Source organism: Pagrus pagrus (genome assembly GCF_965226575.1).
Source record: "Pagrus pagrus genome assembly, chromosome: 5".
Taxonomy (NCBI): domain Eukaryota; kingdom Metazoa; phylum Chordata; class Actinopteri; order Spariformes; family Sparidae; genus Pagrus; species Pagrus pagrus.
In genome coordinates, this window is record NC_140189.1 from 19,609,547 (window position 1) to 19,637,490 (window position 27,944).

The 27,944-nt window shown below is 43.4% G+C and overlaps 1 protein-coding gene across 8 annotated transcripts; it reads left to right on the forward strand.

Moving 5' to 3' along the window:
* Window positions 1-514: 514 nt before the first annotated feature.
* Window positions 515-27,265, forward strand: ankhd1 (ankyrin repeat and KH domain containing 1). 8 transcript variants are annotated; one of them, XM_084352707.1, is made up of 39 exons: window positions 515-961; window positions 4,180-4,333; window positions 10,914-11,070; window positions 11,302-11,464; window positions 11,584-11,731; window positions 11,818-12,051; window positions 12,182-12,274; window positions 13,071-13,234; window positions 13,854-13,935; window positions 14,180-14,371; window positions 14,472-14,581; window positions 14,844-14,931; window positions 15,056-15,183; window positions 15,294-15,437; window positions 15,532-15,634; window positions 15,760-16,022; window positions 16,198-16,479; window positions 16,569-16,977; window positions 17,061-17,200; window positions 17,287-17,398; window positions 17,492-17,637; window positions 17,739-17,881; window positions 18,600-18,813; window positions 18,905-19,080; window positions 19,390-19,552; window positions 19,648-19,743; window positions 19,842-19,958; window positions 20,486-20,654; window positions 20,772-20,971; window positions 21,065-21,420; window positions 21,690-21,842; window positions 22,065-22,214; window positions 23,040-24,627; window positions 24,839-25,028; window positions 25,302-25,427; window positions 25,702-25,953; window positions 26,060-26,244; window positions 26,333-26,500; window positions 26,626-27,265. In XM_084352707.1, the coding sequence occupies exons 1-39, from the start codon at window positions 683-685 to the stop codon at window positions 26,683-26,685; spliced, it is 8,097 nt and encodes a 2,698-aa protein (XP_084208833.1). In that variant the 5' UTR covers window positions 515-682; the 3' UTR covers window positions 26,686-27,265. The 8 variants fall into 8 exon arrangements, with proteins under 8 accessions (XP_084208833.1, XP_084208836.1, XP_084208832.1 ...); XM_084352710.1 differs by having other exon boundaries at window positions 10,947-11,070; window positions 16,192-16,479; XM_084352706.1 differs by having other exon boundaries at window positions 516-961; window positions 12,182-12,276; window positions 13,079-13,234; window positions 16,192-16,479.
* The last annotated feature ends 679 nt before the right edge of the window (window positions 27,266-27,944 follow it).

The following is a 27,944-nucleotide window of genomic DNA, read 5'->3' on the forward strand; positions in this document are numbered from 1 at the left end:
ATAAAGTGCTGAACTTGTTTTTTTCTTGTTTTTCTCAGTGTGTGTGTCTTTTGTCTCACAATATTTACCCTGAAACATGTCCCTTTATTTCTTCTAGCCTTATTCTAATCATAAATTGTGATCACTAACACATTAAAGTAATAAATTGCATCATTTATAATTTGTGAGGTTCAGTTTTACACTGATATTTTTTCTCATTTAAAATCACCTTAACTGTGTGGTTAGAAGGAACCAGAATATTTTGACTGTAGTCCCTCCTTTAATGATATTACCCAATAAGAGTTTACATGAACTAGTAAAGCTAGCTACCAGTTAAGTTGGCCTACCATGTCATGTCTTGACGTTCGTTCTACAGCCTCGTGATATTGGTAAACCTAACATGACGCTGCGGTCTCGCGTTTGACAAGCATTAATTTTGACCAATTGAAAGCCGAGCTTTTTCCAGCTCCGCCAATAGGATTATCAGGATTCCCTACAGGGGTGGTCTTTCTGAGAAACAGTGCGTATCGGGTTAGGTTGTTAGAAAGTTAATGGCTGGGGGAAAGAGATCCTCCTCAACCCTCGCTTCGGGAGAGTTTCTGGATTCCCTGAAGTAAAACACGCAAATATCCTAAAAGAAGGAGCCTGAACGGACGTTTAAGTAAACAGCTAGCTCGTTAACACACGTATTGTGAACATAAGTATGCAGGATGCAGTAGCCGGGACGGCAATGCTGACGGACGGCTTCGAGGACGAGATTGACTCGGTGACTCCTCGCTCCCCAGTGGCAGGGATGGGGGTAGGAGCGACACCAGGAGGAGTCGGACTAGGGGGCATTGGTATCGGTGTAGGTGGAAAGAAAGTACGTTTGTACGGCGAACCAGGCGGCCCTGCAGCAGAAAGACTGGATTTCAAACTAGCGGCCGCGGCCGTCCTCTCCTCAGGTCCAGGATCCGGCAGCGACGAAGACGAGGTTTCAGAGGTAGCTACGCTAAGCTAAGCTAGTTAGCTAAGCCTAACCAGAGTGCTAGGCAACATTCCTCTCCTAGCGCGAGCTGCCTGCTAGCTAGCGAGTTAGCACACAGTTGGCAACCACCCCCTCCCAGGCCGCTGAAATTACGTAAAATAAACCAGCACTTTAAGCGAATAACACCTCTTGTCAGTCCAGATGCCTATGGAGTGTTGTGATGTCGATAATGTTTGGTGAGACACAAGCAGTTGTTCACGCTAAGAGGCTGAAATGTTTTATTTATGCAGCGCAGGCTGTGACCACGGCCTAGTTCGGGTGGAAGCGTAGACGGCCTCGTTCGGTGCTGTCGTCTCGCAACACCCATCACAAGTTTGCAGCTCTTCCAACAGCTTTCCAGCCACAGCAAATGGAAGATGCCCGTAAACCCACGGACGTAAACGGCCATCTAACTATCTGCCATTTCGTAGTTGTGGTGCAATTACGTCACTTTTCCAAATCATGTAAATTAACTCCGATCGCCTCTCGGCTAACTTTTCGATACGTTTAGATTATGCTTTTCCTCGCGGAACTACTCGAATTTTCGACAGTCGGTGTTGACAAATAAACCAGTTGGGTTTTTTTTTTTTTTTTTTTAAAACATCCTTCGTCTCTGTCGGTCAGATAGCCACCACCACTGTGTCAACTTCATTTGCGTTGTCACAATTGAGAACAGCTAGAGTTCATGTTGAGAGGTGTCCAACTTTCCATGTGCCGGCAGGCTCACACGGGGACAGGTGTGATGGCATCTCCACCTCAACTAAACACGCATGTTTTGTATCGGCTCAGATGGGTGTATGGGTTAAAGCAAATATTTGTCTCCACGACACGAATTTGATATGCCACCCTAAACTACCTTCTTAGATAACAGTGTGACAGAACCAGCTGTTAGGGGATTTTAACTCAATAATCAAAAAGTTAATAGACTCGGTAAATGTCATGTCATAACCAAACCTTATTTTTACTGCATGTCTTGTCTAATGTGAGCTGTCAGTTATACTATTGTCATGTAATTGAGTTAAACATATCCTTTGACTGCAGCAGACACAGGCTGGAACATGTCAGACTGCTACATGGCTAATACATGATTTTCACAAACCTATTAAAGGACTTAGTTTACTGACATTTTCATGGTAAAATTCATAGTTCTCCAAAAGGTGATGCAGTACTTACTGTAAGAAACACTGTCATCAAGGAGTTATGGGTGTGGAGAGAACTGACGCTGCGGAGCAATGCACAATACCTGTTGAGCTGTCTCTATTATACTTCACTAATATCTGACCAGAGGGCTACCTGTCTGAAACATACTACAGCCATGCCAGTTAAACAAGTATGGCTGTCAGCTGATACCAGTGTCAATATAGCCTAGCCATTTCTGTCTGAGCATCAGCTGTGTAGTAGCAGTGGAAGAAAATATCAAGTTTGACAATTGCATCTCGAGGCAGTTTAATTGAATCAAATTGCAGATGTACGGCCTCCGTGTCATGTTTCTCCCCTCACTCAGCCTACTATAGAAGTCTGAAAGGGTGCGTTTGTTGTTGTGTTTTTACTCCAGCAGAGAACTCACTGCTCTGGGCAGTAGCTAAAATCTGAGCCCCAGGATTAAGCAGATGCCATTCGAGGCCTTTCCAGCTCTCTGGATACCAACACTCTGGCAACTGTAGTTCATTAATAGTGAAGACTGATGCCCATTGTTGGTTATAAAGGCCCTCGTAGAACTACAGCCCCCATGGGTTGTTGTGCTCTGTGTTCCTATCGTATAGCTGAATTCCTCCACATTGCTGAATGCTGACACTCTCCCAACACTGAGCCAGGCCCTGAAAGCCTGCTGCAGCTTATGGATAGACATAGAGATTGTTACTTTCCCAGTTTTTGCCAAAGGTTGTTTGGCATATTTTGAATGACAATAATTTGCGATTTCTTCTAAATCTTTTAATTATTTTAAAATGTCACCTTCAAGGTGGACTGTTTGCCCAAGTTAGCTGTGTGTCATATGATATTGTCATATTTGTCATTCTCAGTATAGCTAATGTTTATTCCTGACCTACTACACAGGATTAATGATTGACTTAAAATGTCATGAGGAACAATGTTTGGAACAGTTTAATCACTTGCATGGAATTGTATGAATCAGTCATTGGTGTCTGATATATTGATGTTTTGTAAATAGGGGTCAAAACTAGATGCAAACCAAAAAACTTTTTTCCAGAAGACGATTTAATCTAAGGAGAAGGATCTGATAATATGTCATGAGGAATCTCCACAACTATCTGTGGTACAACTTTGAAGTTAATTTGAAGATACAGTGTGCAATTCAAATATTAACAAGTTCCACCACTAAAATGTCAAAAACAGGACAGTCAGCTGTTACTCTTAAACTCACTAAATATAAACAAGTCAGATAATCTATTTAAGGTTAGGTTGTGTTTGTTTATATCGATATTTTGTTTGTAATATGTCTAATATTGTTTACCTTAGTAATGTTTACAAGGAGAGGACTAAAACAGGTTGCTATTCTTAATTGTAATCAGATGAAAAACATGTCATTATTAATTTGTAATCTCTAAGCTCTAGTCTTCAGTATTGTGTGTATAGCTGTAATTTATATGGCCAAAAATATTGATGGGGGTTTTAGTAACATTGACAAAAACAGTAATTGACAGTGCAGGTACACTTGGAAGGAAATAAAGCATTGTTATCATAGTACATTTGTTCTTTATGTTGACTCACTCGGGGGTTTTTTGGAATAATAAAATGTTTGTAATACACACTGTAATACTTGATAGCCGACAGGGCAAAAGCTCAGGTATGAGACTGTGGTGCTGTACTTGGGCAGCTGACTCTCAGCTGAATCTCTCCATGTGTGCAGGGGTTTTAATTCCTGGCCGTAGCACTTCCTGTGCTTTGACTCTCTTATCCCTGCGCTCCTTTTTGTTTTCCCTCCGTTGAAAGAAACCGTAAATAAACAAGGGCAGCATGCCTAGTCTTTTTATAGGTGGTTTGTTTGTGTGTGCTGGGCCACTTCTACACAGAAAAATGGAAATGTGGTATTAATATATTGATGAGTTATTTAGAAACATAATGCAAATATTGTCACACTTTCTGTTATTCTGATTGTGCTGTTTAACAAAGACTGGTAAAGACTTGATGTGAAATACATTCTTCCTATTTTATCCTTCTCTCTGTACTTCAAGGTGGAGTCGTTCATTTTGGACCAGGAGGACCTTGATAACCCCATCATGAAGACAGCGTCAGAGTTGCTTTTGTCCAGCGCCACAGATGGAGTAGATTTGAGGACAGTTGATCCAGAGACACAGGCCCGACTCGAAGCTCTACTGGAAGCTGCAGGTACGACTGCTTCGTCTGAACTTAATTCAGCTTAAGACTTGACAGATGTTCATTTCTAGTTGACCACTACTTCATTGGCCACACCTATTTTGCTCTAACCAGTCTTAATTGGTGCTTTAACATATGGCAACTTTGAATAAGTAAAACCACGTCTTTCTGCCTCAGTTTCCCCCCTATCCCTTCTAAATCCCTACAAAAGTTGAAGTCTTAGCTTATACAAGTCCTGTGGCTGAAACTACAATAAAGAGAACCTGCAGGTTCTGCAAAGTGTCATTTCAGCACATAGTTTTAAAAGTGGTTTTGATAAATTAGTTTGATTAGAACTTGTAATCGAGGTGTAAGAAGGTCTGTGTAGATTAATTCATTAGGGCTGGGTGTCCTGGCCTCGTTTGGGCTTATGAACATTACCGGGCAGATTAACGCTGCAACACGCTTGAGCCTCCACAGCATGCAGAGAGCCCATGTTGAACGGCTAATGGCTAATCTCGTTCTATTCCCCTTTCTCCCTGACTAGTTGGAACAGAAGAGGTGGCAGCTTACAGTATCCGTTTGCTGAAGATCTGTTACAGCTTGCATTATAATACCTTTAATGTATCCTGATATTGATTTGTAAAGTATTCTATAGAGTTTTTGTGTAGTATTAGTGGAGAGAGGAGTATAGATTGTGATGGTTGTGGCAGGAAAATTTGAACAACCTCTCTTTATTATTTGCATGAACAAAGTAGCCAAGTATCAGGGCTGTCAAAACCATCACCTCAATTTGTTTAATAAGGTGATGTAGTTTGAGCTTATTTTGTTGTTTCCAAAACATACTAAGCCCCCTAAATTGGGGGACTATGTATGAGAATGGCTTCAATTCCCCCACATTGCAATTCTTAAGCGAACACCTTCAAATTAAAGCTGATTTATGGCACTTTAACCTCATTGTTTCTTTTACAAACCTTTGCGCTGGAGTACAGAGCCAAATAACATACTGCTTCATACTAACAGTTTCTGAACTTAAGCATTTTTTTCTTTGGGGGGATCAAGAGTGGTTGGCTCGAGTTTCGAGCCCAAAATTTGAGTGCCACTCTTTACTTTGCAGATCTGTAAAAACAATGTATAGCGGGTCCTTATACAAAATATTACAGGAAACCATTAAAATAAAGGTGTGATGCTTTCTATATTTTACTATGTATAGATAGTATTAGACACTTTTCTCAATCGAATTGTCTTTTTTAGTTTGAATCTAGGTCTGAGTGTGCAATGTGCAGCTGTGTGATGTAGGGGAATGTACAGATCGGGTCAGATTTGGTGTCAGCAGATAGTCGACATTGCAAGCCTCAGTAGTAATTTTATTAACATCAACATTCTGTGGTCATGTTGCTTTCTGCAGCATTTGGACAGGTGTACGTAAGTGTGATTTAATAATCACAGTCCTACTTCCATCACAGTTTACATGCAAGATACACGCCTTGATTGAGGGCGACGTGCTATACATTTCTGCTGATTGCAGAAAGTAGCAAAACATATCAACAGCTGTTTATTGCATTGCAAAAGGTAGCTATGTGCCTTTTTAAAGGAGAGGAAGGCTATTAGAAACAAAACAGTTATGACAACATTATGAAATACATTGATATACATGATATGTTTATAAGGCAGCAAGGGTTAAAACGATGCATTTTAGGAAGTATAACTGAATGTAAACAAAACTGGGTATGATAATTGGTAAGAAAATGTTTAATTCCTACTTTTTGTTGTATTTTGGCAGGTGGCTCTTCTGTCAAACCATGAGTTAGCTCACCAATCACAAATTAATTCTCCCAAACAAGCGTCAGTATTCTCATCTTTTAAATGGCTCCTCTCAGGGCACAGTGACCAGACACCATGCAGCAGAGACACTTGAATTTACAATGCAGGGCAGGTTTATTTATATCAGACCTTGTAAACTTGAACACTTCAAAGAACTGTACTTGGGTGGATACAGATGCATTAAGCAACATTTAAACAACAGTTTAAGGGATAAGAAAACACTTAAACAAAATGAAATGTAATATAAACAAAAGAATAAACAAAAATACAAGTATTAAACTGAACAGAACCATTGTAACAGACATAAAACAGTCAAGCATACAACAATTATGAGAGATTCAGCACAGGAATAATTGAGTAATAAATGGCCTCAAGATTAGTGGACAAAAATAATTTATCAGAATGAGAGTTCTCAAGTTGATTAATGCACATTTCATTCAACACTAGGTAGCTAAACTGTAAAGCCTGTACAGCAGCTAAATAGTGGCCAATTCATTATCTGGTTGTGAGCAGTAAATGTCACTGAGAGGCATTTCTTGTCTTTAGTAAGGTTATGCGTTTCCTTTACTGGCAACAAAACACAAGGTAAACAGGGCTTGCGGACTTCCCATATTCCGACTAAGTCCCGTATAAAACACCAGAAGCTGCCTACCTATGGCCTTTCTGTATTTTATAAGCTCTCGGGTACATCTATTGAAATCTTTATCTCAGACAAATAGTTTTGGCATTAGAGTTATCATTAACCAATTTTACAGACATGAATTATGTTTCAATTAATGTGTTCTGCATCATAGTCTTGTTTAATTTGTTATTTAATTTTTTGCATTTGTAAGAAAGGTCATCATGTGAACTGACTGCTAAGTGGTGTTACAAATAACAGCTCGCTGCTGTAGAAAAAAGTCTGCTGTAGTCTAATGCACATCTTTGTGGATAGTACCATGAATATCAGAAATATAATGATCATACATTAGGTAATGTGAAAACAACAACCGACTTAATCTGGTTTTTCGTGTTAATCGTGATGCGACTTGTATATCAATTTCTTATCAGGTGCCAGAGTAGTGTGAATGCCAGTTGTGAGTTCTGAACAAGCATTTGGTACATACACCTGCCCTGACACTTTATTTTAGTAGTTAGAAGATTGTGTTGTCTGTGTAAACATGTCAGAGTTTTCGGGGGAGCGGTGCAGGAACAGGTGCTTATGGGTAAACACGCTTAACATCCCTTTCATCTTGGATTTGGATTGGATTCCCTGGATCCAAACACATTTGTGCTGTGCTTTAATAGCCCAAGGCAGGTTTCAGGGGTTAAGGACACTTGTATGTGGCTATTTCAAAAGCATCAAAGCCTCAGTGCTAGTATGCTGTGCTAGCATGCTGTTAAAAATTTCATAGAAAAACATACAAATTATCTTTATTCCTGCCTTGTGGGCTATTGGCTACACCTGAAAGTTGGTTTACAGATTGAGAAGTTGATCCGTTAATGTTAAAATAACAGACGGCAACTGCTTTCGTTCCGAAATTCAATGAGGTTTAATGTTGACTTGCTTGCAATTTTGCGTTGGCTGTTCTCAAACAAACACTGGCTGAAATTTTAATTAGCGACTTGGATAAAAATGTTTATTCAGATTGCATACTGTGTTGGTGGTACAGTGGGTGTAGGCAGTTCAGTGGCTAGCCAGTAACTTGTTTCAGTTGAAACCAAAATATCTTCGAGTGCTCCAAGTCACAGCCTTAACCCCAGTGAGAGCTCAGTGTCCATTTTGAGAGTTAAACCTAAATAGGTGAGTCTGTGTTTGTTTAAAATATGTAAAATACAGTGTTCACAGCTGTAGACATGGCTATTGTGTTAGACATGTACAAATAGGTCTTCCAAAAGAGGGTTAGGAAAAATCATCAGCTGGCTTCTTTTGTTGAGTTATTTACAGTGCGTCTAACCCAGATGTGTGTTCAGTCTGTTTTGGTTCAGTGAACTTGCATTCTCAGAGATAAACATGATACAGTAAAACATTAATGATCAACTTCCTTGGCCTCTTGTTTCTTTCTGTCTTGGGGGACCGTTGCAAAATCCCTCCTGAGAGCTGTACTAAGTTTAGCTCGAGTCTCAGGCCTAGTGGTGCAAACACAGGAGGACCACAAGGACTGGAGCTCACTTCTGTCTGGCTAATGGATGGGTTGAGGCTGAGGCTGAAAAGTTCAAAGCCGACACTTTTTCCTTCTCTCTCTCCTTCTTGCTTCATTTGTACACATGCCTTTAAACCCTAAGCCTCCACACTCAGCCCAGACACTTGAATTGTTTCATTGGTTGGGAAATGGTCTTTGTTCTGTCTTCTAAAGAGATCTTTAATGTAGGTCATTAGTAAAAGTTGTTTTTATGCCTCCACTGCTGCAACATCAGTGAACACAATATCTCAGAAACACCTGAAGGGATTTTCATCAAATTTGGCATGAACATCCACTTGGACTCAGGAATGAACTGATTAGATTTTGGTGGTCAAAGGTCACTGTTACCTTAAAACATGTTTTTGGCCATAACCCAAAAATTTCACACAAATGTCTAATAGGATAAAATGATGAAGTGATAGCATGTTGCCTCCAAAGGGGTCAAAGGTCAATGTGACATCATAATGTTCTGCAAAAACAATTTTCTGGCCATTATTCAGGATCATGACTCAGGCACAGAGGAGGGGAGATTGTGACCAAATTTCACATTTGGTCGGATACTGAACTGGTGACACTCAATTTTGGGTGCCCACCTTGAAACCGTGGTGATTGTAGCAATCTTCTGTCCTGCCAAAGAGTTTAAAGTATCTAAGTTTTTAGAGTTTGTAGCTTCTATCAAAATCCGCTTGACTGGCTAAATGTGTGACAACATACAAAGAATTTGAAAGTTTGCTGTTTTCCTCAATGAACGTACACACTTATGGACACACAGCAGTAGTCCAAAACGAGCTCATTGGTTTAGCTGATATTGAGCTTCAGGTGATTGTCGTTGCACTAAGTGACAAAGCTCTCTATCAGTCCTCTGTACTCCTGTAAAAATAGCCTCTATGTGAAGACGGTGTGTTTTTTACTGGAAGTTATTCACTGGAATCATACACATCGATATTGTGATAACTTCCGTTTCAGCAAAAAAACATTTTCATGACATTCGTCAGAGTCTTCACTACTTATATTATATTAGTCTGGACGGACAAATACGTAAAGAGCGACTTGACTGGTCGGTGGCGGTATACATCCCCGTGGCGGTAAATCCGCATATTTTCGCATATTTGCTCTTTTCCCTCTTGTTCCCCTCTTTGGCTTTTCTCCTCTATCATGACAAACACACGTAGACAAACACATTCTTGTCTCATATGACATTTTGTTTTTCTCCCAGCTGTGCTTTTCTTTCTCACTGACCACTGTCTCCAGGTTCTGTTTTTCTCACATTGACTGCCTCTTACCCATCTATAATTCACACAGGATGAGACCTTTTCCTTTTCCACCATTAACAGTTTGAAGCAATGTCTACTAGCATATACAGCTAACTAGGCATGGGCCGGTATGAGATTCTGACGGTATGATAACCTTAGGCAAAAATATCACGGTTTCACTGTATTATGATTACAGCTCTAAAATGTGTATTTTGAATGTCTGTAATTAAAAACAAAAAAGGAAAAAACATTACACATGTGCTTCTCTTCTTCACCTCATGTTAGAGAAACTAGCTGGTGTTATCCATCTTAGCAATGAAGATTGATGAAAGAAAAAAAGTTATGGATAAGATGGCTCTATCTTAGCATGCTAGTTAGCATATCTGCCTCAGTTAAAAAAAAAAAGTTACTATCAGAGATATAGAAAAGATAAGATATGGTAACTACCATTTGCCTCAGTATCAAGGTCATTTCACTAATGTCAGACGCTAATACGCTCATTCATTTCAAGACAAAATTAACTTTACCTTGAATTTAGCATACAGCGACGGGTGCTGCTCCCGTAGATGCGCTATCATATTCGATGTATTGCCTACTCGGGCTGCCACTGTCTGCAAGCACGTTTTGCACGGGCGACCTTATTCCTCCGAGCCGTGGCCGTCTGGCTTTTTACGGTAGCCGAAGTATTCCCATATAGCCGACTTGGTTCTTTTAGACGGGGGGAAAAGTTCGGGGGGCTCGCCTCCTTCAGCCATCATGCTGTTTGTCACTCACAGCAACCGCAGGTGTGCGGGGGGGAGGGCACTTTACACTGCAGCTGCACGCGGCGTGAGGGACCTCTACTTTTTCTCTGACGAGACGTCACATTAAAAAAAAAAAACGCTCATACCGCAGGAACGGTATGACGGAAAATTTTAGTGGTTTTGAAACCTTGACTTTTTCATACCGTGGTATACCTTGAAACCGGTAACCGGCCCATGCCTACAGCTGACATTACCTCCCTCATTGTAGTCATTCTAGTTCTGGTCACAGATTTGTTAACAGGACATCCCCATCATAGCCCAGCCGACATTGTTGTGTACCGTTTGACACAGTCATTGGCAAAATTTTAGGAATGAAGAATTGTAGATGGTGTACTGAAAGTAGTGAATAAAGATATTAAGCCATATTAACAAATGCTTGTGTGTGTTTTCTGTGTGTGATTTTTGTTTTTTTGTTTTGTTTTTTCCCCCTTTTTCCTCTTTGTGTATGCTGCTACTAACCCTGGATTTGGATTGGCTGGACTGGACTTGCTTCTTCATCTGGTCTGGTGTGGTTGTGCTCCCCTGTGGTTTGCCTTGCCCTATGCACCTCTCGCCTTTTGGTGTTCGGCAGGCATCGGTAAACTGTCCACTGCCGATGGTAAAGCTTTTGCAGACCCCGAGGTGCTACGGCGACTGACGTCATCTGTGAGTTGTGCCCTGGACGAAGCTGCAGCAGCCCTGACCCGCATGAGAGCTGAAAACACACTCAACGCCGGCCAAGCCGACAAGTATGTATCTCGCCCATACTGACACTGGCACATGCCAGTTTATCTTGTACACAGTTTCATACAGTTATCAACAAGTTAATAAATTTAATTATGTAATGCTTCTCTTTTCTGTCACATCTGAGTTGCACATACAGTACATTTGCGTGTGTGTGCATGTTGCTCGTTGGAAGCGTTTGCGTAATTGTGAGGCGTATGTGTGCTCACCTGTCACAGTGGCAGTAATTGTAGCAGTCTGGTTATTTTCAGCCGTAGTTTAGCAGAGGCGTGCTCAGACGGGGATGTCAACGCTGTGCGCAAATTGCTGGATGAGGGACGGAGCGTCAACGAACACACAGAAGAAGGGGAGAGCCTGCTGTGCCTCGCCTGCTCGGCCGGCTACTATGAACTTGCACAGGTATGTGAAAGGAAGGTTAGAGTGGGATGTGATAAGCAAAGATAGAATCATGTTGTATAATTCATTAATTGTTGTTGACAAGCCTCCATGCACACAAACCTTATCATTTGCATCTTCAGGTTTTGTTGGCAATGCACGCCAATGTAGAGGACCGGGGTATCAAGGGAGACATAACGCCACTTATGGCTGCTGCCAGCGGAGGTTATGTGGACATTGTCAAACTGCTTCTGGTCCACGGGGCAGACGTTAACGCACAGTCCTCCACAGGTAAAACCACTACTCATTTCTTTAATATTCTGATTATTTTACGCTCTGTGTTTTACAGTCAGATTAACCTCTAGTCTGTCATCCAGGCAACACAGCCCTGACGTACGCGTGTGCCGGTGGCTTCGTCGATGTGGTGAAGGTGCTGCTGAAAGAGGGTGCTAACATTGAGGACCACAACGAGAACGGACACACACCTCTAATGGAGGCGGCCAGTGCTGGCCATGTGGAGGTGGCCAGGGTACTTTTGGAGTATGGCGCCGGAATCAACACACACTCCAATGAGTTCAAGGAGAGCGCTCTCACACTTGCCTGCTATAAAGGTCAGACTTCAAGTATTGACTCTGTCCTGTTGAGTACCTTATTTAAGTTCTTTGTTGTTAACATGCTCTTTACTAATACTTTGTTTACAGTCAGAAAGGGTTTAGAACATTAATCATTTGTTTTCTGCAGGTCACCTGGATATGGTGCGTTTTCTGTTGGAGGCTGGAGCAGACCAGGAACATAAAACAGATGAGATGCACACAGCACTGATGGAGGCATGCATGGTGAGCATCTGACCCAAACCTAAATATTTTCTTCTCAGGGTTCATTTTGGGTTACACTCGTCGCAGCTTGTTTTGTATCATTTGTGTTCTTTTGTATTTAGTTTTTGTAAAATTTAGTTGGGAGGGAAAAAAGCGAGTTTCTTACAGTTACAAGCACTTCCTACAATTTTTATATCTATATAATATATAATATCATTCCAGAATTTCATTCATTTCTCATGGCTCAGTTTTTATTTATTTTTTTCACATTATATCTATAGACTACCTTTGTATCCCTGTTAGATTACTATTCAACTTTAAAACCAGTTCAAAGTAAGAGTTTCCCCTTAGTGAAATAATTACATTAACTGTGACATTAGCAGCATAACAGCTGTACACCTGTGGTGTCCACGCTCAAGCATTTTGGCAGAGCTCTCAGCATAATACACAGTCATGTCCTTGTACACAAAAGTGGGGGGAAAGTTGCATATTTCAGAAAGCATAGCTGTTAAATTCAATTATTTCACCGAGACCACTCTAAAAACTGGCATATATTATAATTATTCAAGATAAATAATGTTGGGAAAGAAATGACATGTTGATTGTATTTCCAAAATCTTTTATGGACATAATGATGACACTGTTATGGAATTTCAGTAAGAAAAAATATGAAAATAAAATGTTGATTTCTTAAGCGGAAATCAAATTATAGCACATTGTTTTAAAGTGAATATTTTAAGAACCTCAAGGTTCTCGGACTCGTGTTCCCACATATTTATTCAGGTGCTTATCTCTGCATTCTCTGTGTGTCTCGCTGTCCCAGGACGGCCATGTGGAGGTGGCACGGCTGCTGTTGGACAGCGGCGCGCAGGTCAACATGCCAGCAGATTCCTTCGAGTCGCCCCTTACCCTCGCAGCCTGTGGAGGACACGTGGAGCTGGCAGCCTTGCTCATAGAGAGAGGAGCCAACTTAGAGGAGGTTTGTGTAAATAGACGGACACTTAAATATTAACACAAGTTTAAGAAGAAGCAAGTGCAATTCCCATTTTGGAGCTTTCTCTCTCTCTCTATATATATATATATATATATATATATATATATATATATATATATATATATATATACAAATTATGCTGTAGCTGTATGATTGGTATGAATTTCACAAATTCTGCAGAGAATAGCCTTCACTTTTTGAATCATCCTTCGGATACATTGTATTGAGTACTTTACTAGCCCGAATCTTAAAATGTAGATGGAAATTAGAGATTAGATAAGAACATGTTTCCAAAATGGAAATTACATTTGTTGTTGACATTTAAATGACATTTATGAGACCAACTACACTGTTTGTCTCTCAAAAAATGCAAGATAAAACAAATGATCTGTCCATATTTCACTGCTGTTATTTAAAGCTTAATAAAGGAAAAACAATGCACTCAGTTGGTAGTGAGGTTTGACATGTTCTGTCCTATTGTGTCTGTGTCCTGAGACACACAGACACAATAGACTAGCTGATTTCTACACCAGAGAATACTCTTGCAGTGAGTCATACTTGCCCCTATGGCTTCTTACCTGCTGACACTTCTGTTTGTGTCCAGGTCAATGATGAGGGCTACACCCCTCTGATGGAAGCAGCTAGAGAAGGCCATGAGGAGATGGTAGCACTGCTGCTGGCTCAAGGTAAGCAAGCGTTGCTCCTGCTTCTGAGAAATTGAAGTTTTATGCCAAGTGCCACTCCAGTGGAAAGTGCACACTTGTCTGGATTTGTTTAGCTGTGCTTGGTGTAATCTGGGAAAATATACGATATGGTTATGGATATGGTTAATATGTCACGATCATGGTTAAGTTAATAAATGATGCATGTTTTGCACTTAAGAAGGAGAGACAGTTACTTATCAATAAGCGTTCTTGTACTGTTTTCCAGGTGCTAACATCAATGCCCAGACAGAGGAGACCCAGGAGACAGCTTTGACTCTAGCATGCTGCGGAGGTTTCTTAGAAGTGGCTGACTTCCTCATCAAGGCAGGCGCCGACATTGAGTTGGGCTGCTCCACACCTCTAATGGAGGCTGCACAGGAAGGCCATCTGGAGTTGGTCAAATACCTACTGGCTGCAGGTGAGCAAGAGGAGAGGAGAGAAGGCTTAGCTAAGCTTTGTTGCATTTAAAATGTCCTAGTTATACCTCTGTGCTTACATTCCTAATCTCTGTTATTCAGGGGCAAATGTTCATGCCACAACAGCAACAGGTGACACAGCGTTGACATATGCGTGCGAGAATGGACACACTGATGTTGCCGATGTGCTGCTGCAGGCTGGAGCCAACTTGGTAGGCCATGATCTTAAATGCCCTTTGTCACCAATGATCGGCCCTTTGTTTTACATAGGTTTAGAAAACAGTCTTTGTGTGCAAATGTTAATCGATCGAATTGAACACAATCTGTTGTGTGAAGCAGGGTTTGTAGCTTGTAGAACCAGAGTGGCGTTATTGTTGAGTCATATTTTTCTGGTCATATATAGCTTGGAACTCTTTATTTAACTTCTGCACCGAACTAAGATTTAACAAACACATTTTCAACTTTGTCCTCCAGGAGCACGAGTCTGAGGGGGGGCGGACGCCCTTGATGAAGGCAGCGAGGGCAGGACATCTCTGTACAGTGCAGTTCCTTATCAGCAAAGGTGCGTGTTTGACTCTTGTTCAGAATAACCATGTTAAATATAGTCCTTTTTTTGAAGCCTGAGAGGAAATACGTGACATATCTCATACACTTTGAGTTCATGTGTTTCTTCTTCTCTTGTCCAGGTGCTAATGTGAACAGAGCTACTGCCAACAATGATCACACAGTGGTGTCTCTGGCCTGTGCTGGAGGACATCTGGCTGTGGTGGAGCTGCTGCTGGCACATGGCGCGGATCCTACACACAGACTCAAAGTAATGCACACACTCTGGTTAAAGTTTAAGACCAGTTAGAATATTTATGTTTTTCCATACATTTTAAATAATAACACATCATTGAATCCATGTTTGTTTTTTCTTTGTAGGATGGTTCAACCATGTTGATAGAAGCTGCTAAGGGTGGCCACACCAATGTGGTTTCCTACCTGTTGGACTATCCCAACAACATCCTATCTGTCCCAGCCCCCGACCTCTCCCAGCTCACTCCCCCCTCGCAAGATGCCTCTCAGGTAAATGCAGCAATATATCACACCTTGTAATGTTCAGGCAGGTCTAATAATTGTTTTTGATTGCTTGAAACTAACATGTACTATGTCATTACAGGTTCCTCGCGTCCCATTCCAAGCTCTCGCCATGGTAGTGCCCCCTCAGGAGCCTGACCGTGCCCCGTCAAACATCGCCACACCCCCACCCGTCTCCAGCAAAGGTAATCAGTGATATAAAGTTAAAGACTTTATCTAGCATTTGAGCTCTTGTCTTCCTAAGGTTGTAGTATTCTGTTGTTAACTCATCCTAATCTCAACTTCTTCAATCTCTTTTGGTTAAATCCAGGCGTGTCCAAACAGAGACAGGCAGCCCTCCAGCCCGGTGTCCCAAGCTCAGTGGGCCGGGGGCCTGAAGCAGAGCCCCTGCCGCCCTTCCACTTGTGCCAGCCTCTCGAGTGCATTGTGGAGGAGACGGAGGGAAAGCTCAATGAGCTTGGCCAGAGAATCAGCGCTATCGAGAAGGCCCAGCTTCAGTCACTAGAGCTCATTCAGGGGGAGCCGCTCACCAAAGACAAGATTGAGGAGCTGAAGAAAAGCAGAGAGGAGCAGGTATAATCAGTCATTCATTTAAGATCTGATCTCAACTTGAATCTTCTCTCACCGTTTTTAAGAAAGATAGACATGACCTTACAAGCAAATCCACTTTTAAATGTTATTTAACATGCGTAGTGGCGTATCAGAAGTTAGTCAAATAAGGATGTGGCCGTTGTCCACTTAGGTGCAGAAGAAGAAGAAAATCTTGAAGGAGCTGCAGAAGGTGGAGCGCCAGCTGCAGCTGAAAACGCAGCAACAGTTCACCAAAGAGTATATGGAGGCGAAGGGTTTAAAAGAGGAGCAGGAGCCAGGACAAAGCCAGGGCCCAGGCCCGGGGCCTGGAAGTACGACGGCTGCTTTGGGGCCCCTTCCCGCCACACCAGGTGCCCTAGTACACACTGGCTCCGACACGGACGAAGAGGCCAACAAGGATGGGGAGCAAGAGGAGCAGCCAGGAGAGGAAGGGGAAGAGGTGAGGCTGTTTTTAATTTTTATATTATTGTGACTCCTCTTACACTGTTTTACTGACCGCAGAGATTTAAGGTGTTTATACATTTTCAGGAGGAGGAAGATGATGATGAAGAGGAGGGTTCGGAGGAAGAGGGGGATGGAGAAGAGGACGATTACCCCAAGCTTCCTCAGGTGGGCACAATCCTGTACAGGGATGGGCCACAGCAGCCTCCGCTGCCCCCTTCGCCACAGGCCCAGCCCCAGCCTCCTCCTCCGCCTCTTCAGGCTGCCTTCGTCCCCATCCAACCCCTGCCCGACTACAACCCTGCAGACTACCCGGGAAGCACCAGCCCAGAGCTGCAGAGGGTACTGGTGGGGCAGCAGATGCTGGGCCAACAGCAGCAGGGTCAACAGTTGGCTGGGTTAGGCCCAGGAATGATACCTCAGCAGGCCCCAGATGGGCTCATGGTAGCTACACCTGCACAGACGCTCACAGACACGCTGGATGACATCATGGCAGGTAAGTGCATTGACTCATTGGATGCAAGTGTCTGCTCAATCCCTCGTGTATGTTCAAATAACCTTTTTTTTTTTCTCCTGCAGCTGTGAGCAGCCGCGTGCCCATGCTGAACACTACAACCTCACCCACACCCCTGTCCCAGCCACCAACACAGATGCCCGCAAACATCGCTTCGCCCCCTTCGGTCCTGCCCCTCTACCCCTCTGTCGACATAGATGCACATGTAAGACACAGGGCCAGTTCTACATGACAGAATTCTCAAAAAAGACATGTCTGTACAAAGTTAATTACTTTTTGTTCTCTTCACAGACGGAGAGTAACCATGACACAGCGCTGACGCTGGCGTGTGCAGGAGGACATGAGGAGCTTGTGTCTGTCCTTATTGCACGGGGAGCCAACATTGAGCACCGGGACAAAAAAGGTACAACTTCTAAACATTAGTGAGATATGAAATGAGTTGATAATAGATGTTTCATATATTAAGTAACCCTTATATTCTCTCTTTTCTCCACAGGCTTTACTCCTCTTATCCTTGCTGCCACTGCTGGCCACGTAGGAGTGGTGGAGGTGCTCCTGGACAAAGGGGGTGACATTGAGGCTCAGTCAGAGAGAACCAAAGACACGCCCCTCTCCCTGGCCTGCTCTGGGGGACGTCAGGAGGTAAACGCATTGTCTTTCAGTTTACCTTCACAATATTGACATTCCTGCTCATGATTTTTATCGTTTTACTATGCTGTGTAATCATCACTTGTGTCGGTCAGGTGGTTGAGCTGCTGCTGCTTCGGGGAGCCAATAAGGAACACCGCAATGTTTCCGACTACACGCCTCTTAGCCTGGCTGCTTCTGGGGGTTACGTCAACATCATCAAGATACTCCTCAATGCTGGGGCTGAAATAAACTCCAGGTGAGCGCTAGAGGAACCTTAGTTTCACTTTGGCCCCTTGGAAGGAGTGAAACATGTCTTCCAATGTTAGGTTTCGTATTTCGTTAATCTGATTGTGACATTTATTAGTTCCTGAAAGTGAATGAGGACGTACTATGGAGACACTTGCGTTTTTTAAGTCAGAAGGTGCCAGAAATCTCCATTAAATGTTTGTAGCCACACCCAAAAGTAAAACCATGATCACATGATTACCTCTGTTTATAAATAAGGAATGAGGATACAGTAATACCACTTTTGCTCATATATGGGTTTTTTATTGTGAGTATGACTAGCAAAGATAAGTGTGTCCCTGTTAATGTGCAATGTCATGAATGCCCGGGAAAACAGCAAACAGTAGAAAGCAGCATGGAGGCCACCAACGATGTTACCTTGGTTACTTTTTAAAATATCTTTTACTTCAGTCTCTCTTCAAACTCAGTGGCGACTAAACACTGTTTGAGAGCTACTTGAACAGAAATGGATAGAAAACTGTTTACGCACCAACGGAAGGATCTTTAACAGGTGTCATAGCATCACTCCAGAAAAGGGCTGAAAATTTGCACATCACATGTTTCCATCACTGCCAATCAGTGCTTGAGTTGATAATACATGTTAAGTTACTGAATTGCAGTAAAATTATGATAACTGAAACCAAGACAAATACTCAACAGTTCTCTAAACAATAAATTTTTTTCACCAGGACTGGCAGCAAGCTTGGAATCTCTCCTCTGATGCTGGCAGCTATGAATGGTCACGTCCCGGCAGTGAAGCTGTTGCTAGACATGGGCTCGGACATCAACGCCCAGATCGAGACCAACAGAAACACAGCGCTCACCCTTGCGTGCTTCCAGGGGCGGGCTGAGGTCGTCAGTCTGCTGCTCGATCGCAAGGCCAACGTAGAGCATCGTGCTAAGGTGAGCGTCTGGATCACATGCACCAAACACACATCGGATTCCAGTTTCCAGACTTGATTAATTAATTTGTGAATATTCTGACTTCATGTAGACTGGCCTTACTCCTCTCATGGAGGCAGCCTCAGGAGGTTATGCAGAGGTGGGCCGAGTGCTGCTGGACAAAGGTGCCGATGTCAATGCTCCACCTGTGCCCTCATCCAGAGACACTGCCCTCACCATTGCTGCAGACAAAGGCCACTACAAGTTTTGTGAGCTGCTTATCAACAGGTGAGTGCTCGTGGGTGTTCCTGTACTGAACCATCTTCTGGTTTCCTTATAATGAGCTGATCCTCAGTCACTTCAGCTGTTGAGTGAATTAGCTGTTAGGGCTGCGCTGAAGGTTATAATTTTCGTGCTGGTTGAGGTGAGATGCTGATGCTGTGTTGGTTTCATTGTTGATGCACAAAGTGTGCTTTTTTCACATTATGTTTCACATCTTGAATGCTGGTGAAGTAGTATAAAGTATAAAAAGCACATTAGCTTTAAAATCAGGTGTCCACCATAGATGAGTCCGTTGACTCCTTTCTGTTTTTGCAGGGGTGCCCATATCGATGTACGAAACAAGAAAGGGAACACTCCTCTCTGGCTGGCGGCAAACGGCGGTCATTTTGACGTGGTGCAGCTCTTAGTGCATGCCAGTGCTGATGTGGATGCAGCCGACAACCGCAAGATTACCCCACTCATGGCTGCTTTTCGGAAGGTGCAGACTTCAGACTATCAGAACTATGATTGTCAGTGCGTCAGGCGTCACTTTGGTGAGCCTCTGGTTTCTAACCATTCTGCCTAAAATTTCAGGGTCATGTGAAGGTGGTGCAGTATCTTGTGAAGGAGGTCAACCAATTCCCATCAGATATCGAGTGCATGAGATATATCGCGACCATCGCTGACAAGGTAGGTGTTGCTCTCCTTTTCAGTCACTAGTCCGAACTGGCAGAACTGATGTTAGCAGAGCTCTAACTCCAGCTGTTGGTTCCCTGTTGTTGTTGCAGGAGCTGTTGAAGAAGTGCCACCAGTGCATGGAGACCATTGTCAAAGCCAAAGACCAGCAGGCAGCCGAGGCCAACAAGAATGCGAGCATTCTTCTCAAGGAGCTAGACTTGGAGAAGGTAAAGTCACATCCTGTGTCTGTGTTTTGGGAAGTTATCATATTTTGAATATAATGGATGAGGACACACGCTTACTTTTGTATTCCATATCTTTATTGATTTTAAACATGGAACGTATTTTTTCAATATTGTTTCAAGTCGGGAGCCATCGGTGTAAATAAAAAACAATGATAGCTGACAAAATGATAAAAAAAAAAAAAAATAGCTTATTTACATACACACATTGTCACTTATCCATAAATACATATATACATGCATATATATCAATTGAGAACAAAAAAGGGGGGGGAAAAGGAACATTGGGAGTACAGTCTTATTTGGGAAAACGTCAAATTTAAGAAGTAACGTAATCAGGCCTTGATTCCAAAAATGTAAGAAAGGAACCTCCATATTTATAAAAGATGTAATTTTTTAGTCTGATGATGTATGCAGGCCTTCCAGTCGCTATACAGGAAGAAAGCTTGTTAATCCAGCAACCACTTTTTGACAAACATGTATTTAAAATGACTCTGTGTTGTGTGCGACAGTCCCGGGAGGAGAGCAAGAAGCAGGCCCTGGCTGCTAAACGTGAGAAACGTAAGGAGAAACGCAAGAAGAAGAAGGAGGAGCAGAAGAGGAAGCAGGAGGAAGAGGAGGGGCAGAAAACCAAGGAGGATTTCTCTGAGATGCAGGAGCAGAAGGAGGATTCAGCTGATGGTAACTTTCTATGACTTTTCCTTAAGTTCCTAGAGTTGTCTTATATTTATTATTCTGTTCTACTAGTTGTTACTGTTACTGTTCCTGTCTGAACTTTACCTATTTTCCTCCCCATAGAAACAGATGTTCCTATTGAGCCTCCAAGTGCAACTACCACCACCACCATTGGTATATCTGCCACCTCCACCACTTTCACTACAGCTTTTGGTAAGAAGCGAGCAAGTGTGGCCACTACCCCGAGCACCAATCGCAAGAACAAAAAGAACAAGACCAAGGACTCCTCGCCCAACGAACCCATCATATTACAGGATCCGCAGGTGAGCACTACAGCTTTTATCAATGGTATAGTTTGTCTTTGTTTGATAAGTTCATTTAACTCAAAGTGCCTGTGTATATGTCCTTCCCCCTAGGTTGCACTAGCACAGCACAAGGCTGACAAGAACAAGATCCACGGTGAGCCACGGGGTGGGGGTGGGGGAGTGACAGGTGGCAACAGCGATTCTGACCCCTTGGATAGCACCGACTGTGCCAGTGAGAGCAGCAGCAGCGGGGGCAAGAGTCAGGAGCTCAACTACCTCCCTGACCTCACCTCATCCGCCTCCTCCTCCTCCTCCTCTTCCTCCTCCTCTTCCTCAGCCCCCTCCTCAGGAGTGCCTCAGTCCCAGGTCCTCCTGCGCGGCCCAGAGAAGAGACACTGTCCTCAGCCGCAGAGTGACGGCAAGTTGGACAACAAGGTCACAGTCTCCATCTCAAAACCAACGCAAAAGTGAGTCCCTGTTGGAGCAGAGCAAGTTCATCATCTTACACATTAGTTGACTATTTAGTGAGAACATTTTTTCTTTAGGCACTTTTGTTAAATACGCTGACGTATTACGCTGATGTATTTTTCCTAAAACTTCTAGCTTATTTCAAAACAGATCATATCTTCATAACCAACCAATTAATCAGTTAATTGTGAAAGTAAACAGCAGAATAGTCGATGTGAAAATAATTTAGATGCAGCCCTAAATTTGAGCCTTGCCCGTTCTGTCACAGAGCTCCGGACATGATCGACTCCACCTCCAACTCCTTGCCCTCTCCATTCAAGACCATGGCTCTTCCCATCACCTCACCCAACAGTAAACTCAGCCTCACGAGCCCCAAGAGAGGCCAGAAGAGAGAAGAAGGTTGGAAGGAGGTGGTCAGAAGGTTAGTGGTTATTTTATGTTGTTTGTTTACATTGCAACCTTTCACAGGGTTTTCAAGTTTTACTTTATGTGCATGCATTTGTAGAAGAAAGATTTTTTTTTTTTTATTCGGCACCAAACTTGTTTTTATTTGTGGGTGTCAGTTGATGTGAATTATAATCCACAGTTCCCATCTGCGAGAATAGACAGATGAATAATGAAATGTCACTGCTTCCTTTTGAAGATCAAAGAAGCTGTCTGTGCCAGCCTCTGTCGTGTCTCGGATCATGGGCAGAGGAGGCTGCAACATCACAGCCATCCAGGACGTGACGGGAGCTCACATTGACGTAGACAAACAGAAGGACAAGAACGGGGAGAGGATGATCACCATAAGGTAAAAATAATGCCCTCTGGCGGACAGCAAACAGAAATGCAGCAGTGTAACAGTTGGTTAGATGCATTAAGCACGTAAGCCCCTTCTAGATGATGTATTTCACTCACATTTGATTAACCAAAGGTCTGCAGCCCTAATGGATGTGATGCATCTTGGTCCACCAATATTGTTATGAATGCACTGATTTATTGGCAGAACATTGGCCTCAGCTGATATTTGGCTCGTTGACTGCTGGCAAATAAGATGATATTCATCGATGACAGTGGCCGATGTTTATCCGTTGTCACATTAACTAATTTTGCATGATTTGTGATATCCCTGCCATCAGTTTGTAAGGTTTTATAAGAACTGAAAAAACATTGCAATGAGTAAGTAATTGTGCAGTAGTCTAACAGGGCTCCTGAAGCAGTAACTTAAAAAAAGATCATTTTTTAAAATGTGAAATAAGGTTGTATAAAGGTTGTTTCACAAAATTATATGGACAAATTGTGTGCTCTTGCAAAGATAGTGTAATAAAGCGCTGAATTACAGTTTTAGTTATTTCTCATAATGAATATTCTTTGTTTTACCTGGCACAAATGGGGGAATAAACAACAAATAGCATACATATCAGCATTGATATCGGTCTTGATTTTCACAATTGGAGCATCCCTAATTAATTATTATAGTAAAAACTGTTAACCTGCACATTTGCTATTGCTAGTACAAAGCCCTTGTTTGATTGTGCCCTGGTCTGTCATAAAACTTTTAATGTGATCACTTTTGATTTGGTGTACTTTTTACCACAAGTACTTAGTCTGAATGAAGTGCATATTGTTGTTTCAGAGGAGGCACAGAGTCTACAAGGTATGCAGTCCAGCTGATCAATGCTCTAATCCAAGACCCAGCCAAAGAGCTCGAAGATCTGATCCCCCGAAATCACATCAGAGCCCCAGGCTCTAAAACAACCTCAGCCTCCTTCCCCAGCACCACAGGGGCCACCAGCGGTTCAACCACTGGGCCAAAAGCCCTGAGCTCGTTGGTCAACCCCACAGGCGTTTCGTTCCAGCCCTCTTCATCCTCGCCTTCATCCTCCTCTCAGGCTGGGGGGAAGATCGGGAAGGGGCTGTCATCAAATGTCAGACAGCCTTTCCCTGTGTCTCTGCCCCTCGCATACGCCCACCCTCAGCTGGCTCTACTGGCTGCTCAGACCATGCACCAGATCAGGCACCCTCGTCTACCTATGGCCCAGTTTGGTGGCACCTTCTCTCCTGCCGCCAGCACCTGGGGGCCCTTCCCTGTGCGTCCTGTGAGTCCCGGCAGTGCTAACAGCTCCCCGAAACACAACGGAGGAACCAACAGCACCGGAGGCCAGGCCAGACCCAACGCGAACCACAGTGAACACAGCAGCACAGCCAGCTCAGGAGCCTCAGTCGCGACCACCAACACCACCACCATCGCTCCTAACACGTCTACAGCCACAGGCTCGCCTCATACCCCGAACCCTACTCCATACAACCCCCAGCCAAGCGTCCCCACTCCTTCCTCTGTCAGAAAACAGCTCTTCGCCCCCGACCCCAAACCTGCTGGTGTCACCACTGTGTCTGTTACTGCCACTGCTACTAGTGGCAGCAATGCAGTACGAGGCACAGGTTCACCTGCACATCACAGTTCCACTACAGCCACCGTGAACGCCCCTCAGCAGCCAGTCGGACCTATCTCGCAGCCCCCCATCCAACCCCCAGCTAAAACAGAGCCCAGTGTCGTTGCCCCTCCTGGAAAAGACAAGCCCTCTCTATCAGTAGAGAACCAGCCTGTTTCTGTCAGTGAGAGCATCAACTCTGTGGGTTTCACTGCCCCCGCCATGGCTTTACCTCCCAAACCAGAGCCTCGACAGCAGTTACCTCCTCCTCCCTCCTCTGTACCATCCTCAGAGGCTCCACCACCCCTCCTCAACCCCCAGCACAGCTCCCACCTCCCATCGGCACCTCCTCCTGTCCTCTCACACAATGTTGCACACCCAAACAACACTGTACCCCACTTCTCAGCCCCCGCGCCTAGAGTCTCCCATCGTATGCAGCCACCAGGGCCTTACTATTCCCTTTCTGAGCAGCAGCAGCAACAACAGCAGACGCAACAGCAGCAGCAGCAGCAACAACAACAACAGTCTGTGTTCGTGCCCTTCAATGCTCAGCAAGAGCCCCCAAAACAGACCCAAAACCATACGTCCCAGCCCACAAGTTTGCCTCCACAAGCCCAGAGCCAAGCTCAAGCCCAGGCTCAAGGCTCCCTTCAGGTCTCTGCTAACCTGGGGATGATGAACGGTTCCCAGATGCAGCATGTGGCCAATGCAGGCAAGCCTCAGCAGATACCCCCTAACTTCGGTCCTGCAGGTCTCTTTAACTTCAGCAGCATCTTTGATAACAACAGCCAGGTGAGTTGAAGGAACATTTAAAATTCAAATATTAGACAGACATCTTGTTATATTTTGGCTGTGCTTTTGCAGTGATTTTAAATGGCAACGAGTGAAGTTAAATAGTTAAACAGAATTACAAATGATTAAAGTACACGGTACAATGTCATGGTTCCAAAATCATTCACACCCAATAATTAAAATTTTGTTATCAATTCTGCTTGCCTTGCAGGTTGGAAACAATCAGGTGTGGGGTGCATGTCATCTGCCAGCTCGATCACCTCCAGAGCAGTCGTACTCAGCCCCACAAGCCTACATGAACATGAGCCAGATTGAGAATATGATACCCCCACCTCCTCCGGACAGCTCAAAAGCCCCTGGCTACCGCTCTGCCTCACAGAGGATGGTCAACAGCCCCATTGGTATGACCGCTTTCAATTTAGTTTATACAGGATCATATAAGCATATTTCCTCTGAGATAAATTATCTGCTTTAGAGAGGAACCTTACTAAAAATCAGCACAAAAATGGGGGTAGTAGCAGTATATATGCAACCAAATATAATGAAATCATATACATGTGAGAAAGGTAGCACAACACAAAACTGTCTTGACAATGAAGCAGTTTTAAGGTAGAGTTTGCTTACTCGTGTGCTAAATAATAAGCTGTTGTCTCTTTCGTTGTCTGCACTCACAGCGTTGACCAGCTATGCCACCAGTATCTCTGGCAGCCCTGTGTATCTGCACGGTCATACAGCGGTCGGCACACCTTCCTTCAGCAGACAGCACTTTTCCCCTCACCCATGGAGCGCATCCACATCAGGTGCGAGGCTCACGCTTGTTTTTTCATTGATTTTTCAGCCTGGAATTATCTATTTAGACTTAAAAATGTAATTCTGCACTGATCTTTTTATGTGTTGGCTTGTTTTGTCTGTAACCCTCTATAGATCCTTGAATGGCATTTTAACCTATTTTCTGTTTTGATTTTGTTCATTAGTTTGCATCTTTAAGGCACTGTGAAAATTCATGTTTTATGACCTTCAGATGTGTGAATCTCATCTGTCCCCTAACAATTTCCTCCTCTTCTCCACCGCCAGGTGAATCTCCTGTCCCGCCTCCCTCCACGGTGTCATCCTCAGCCCTCTCCACCTCAGCTGTGGCCCCTCCACCCCAGCCTAAGCCAGGCAGCTCCTCGCAGCAGGACCGGAAGGTTCCCCCACCCATCGGCACAGAGCGGCTGGCCAGGATCAGGCAGACGGGTTCTGTCAACCCACCTCTGCTCACTACCAGCTACACGGCATCTGTTGGACAGGGAGGCATTTGGTCATTCGGCGTCGGCAGTGCTTCGGGTAAGAGTGAATTTTGTTTTCCTTTTTGTGTTTGTTAGAATTAAGACAAATCTCAGTTGCTGATAATCATTGAAAATTGCTAATCCCCCTGTGTGTCGTGGTACAGAGGCCATGTCTGGTTGGTCCCAGCCCCTGATGAGCAGCCACATGATGCATCCTCAGCTGCAGGCGGAGCAGTCGGCCTTCTCTCAGCACCAGCCCATGGAGCAGGATGACACGGGCATCGCTAACCCTGCTAACAACTACCACCAGCCTCAGCATTTGCCCAACAGTTACATGGACTTCCCAAAGGTAACACAAAGCCACAGCTCCGTATATAATTTAACCCCTCTTCCTCTTATGTACATGTTTAAACAATTATCGTTTATTGTGTGTTTAGGGGATGCCTATGTCGATGTATGGAGGCACCATGCTGCCCCCTCATCCTCCTATGGCAGAGGGGCCAGGGGGACCGATGTACAATGGTTTGCACGCTGGTGACCCCGCATGGAGCCCCATCATCAAAGTGGTCCCAAACAATGCAGATAACTCTGACCCACAACAGCAGGTAATGCCCTCTATTGTGCTGGTTGGAGGTCAGCAGTCAGGCTTGTATCTCAGACAATAGTCTGAAATAATATTTGACTACATCTGTCCTAACATCTATCCCTTATCGATCCTCTTTCCCCTCAGGTGTGGCCTGGTACCTGGGCACCTCATGTGGGCAATGTGCACCTGAACCACGTCAACTAGACAGCGTCCACAGCAATCAAACGCACACAGCATGACCCACAGCGCAAACATGAAATACCAACTGACGAACATGACCGAATAAGACAAACGAAAAAAGAAAAACGTTCAACATGTAAACTTTAGTAGAGACCTGAGAGTGCAGAGCGGAGGTTGAAGAATTGGAAGTTCTCTTGACACCATTCTTTGATGTGCCTATCTCAAACGAGGAAAGAGGAAATTGGGACGAGAGCTGTAATCAGTGTCTCGATTGATGCAAACAAACATGCGCGATCACCTGTTTAACAGGATCCATTCTCTGCGTAGTTTAGCGATTTTGACTTAAACCCACATACACCGTTCTTGGGCTGCAGGGGGCTCAACATGAAGTAGCTATTTAAACTTGGCCCAGAACTAGATGATGATTACCTAAAGAGAAAGAGAAATCAGAACCTTTTAGAGTGGTAAATACATGTATAATTGTTTACATACTAAAAAGGGTTAAAATGAGAGTAAATTTCATGTCGTATAGTGGCTCTACTTTATGTAGCCTGTATTAATGTGAAATATTTACCTTAATATTCAATAAAAAGATTGAAAAGTATTTGTGTGCTGTTTTTATGAATCATTATTATGTTATTATTATTGATTTATTTTCATGGTTGACTTCAACAGGCATCAAAACATGGCATACTTTACAACTAATGAAAATATGTCATTTTTGAAAGCCTTTTTGGGCATCATTTCTTTCTTTCGTCCTCTTCACAGCTGGAGTCTTAAAAACCTGCCTTAATGGTTGTAAAGAAGATTTTTAAGATTTCTTTTTGTCAGTCACGGTATGAATGTTTAGTGTTTTTTCTTAACTATTTTAGCTGAGACTTGAGCTAGCTGGAAGGGTTCACTGTCATTCCTAATGATACTTAAACAGGGTGCATCTGTTATTTGAATTTGACCTACAAACAAGTTGGAAAGCTAATGAGGCTGATGTATTAAATATACATACATTCATATGTATCAAATATATGAGTATATGCAGTATAGAAAATGAACTGTAAATGCAATCTTTTGTTGTTCCATCAGAGGCAAAAATACTGTTTTTCAACCCAAAATACATCATCACCACCTATCAGAGTCAATAATGGCTGCAACACTGAACTTAACTCAATACTGCCACTCAGTGGTGATAGTGGGGATCTTATTAAAAGTAGAAAGACTAGCAAACATTACATTTTTATTCAACATTTTTGACAGGATTGAATGGTCATGATCAAACCTAATCTGGT

Bases quoted from the DNA above. Each gene is read 5' to 3' on its own strand.
- ankhd1 (XM_084352705.1), top strand. From the start codon at position 683: ATGCAGGATGCAGTAGCCGGGACGGCAATGCTGACGGACGGCTTCGAG. The intron at 16,978-17,060 runs GTAAGTGCATTG...TTTCTCCTGCAG, and splicing joins GCTGGATGACATCATGGCAG to CTGTGAGCAGCCGCGTGCCC. The intron at 21,843-22,064 runs GTTAGTGGTTAT...TTCCTTTTGAAG, and splicing joins TGGAAGGAGGTGGTCAGAAG to ATCAAAGAAGCTGTCTGTGC.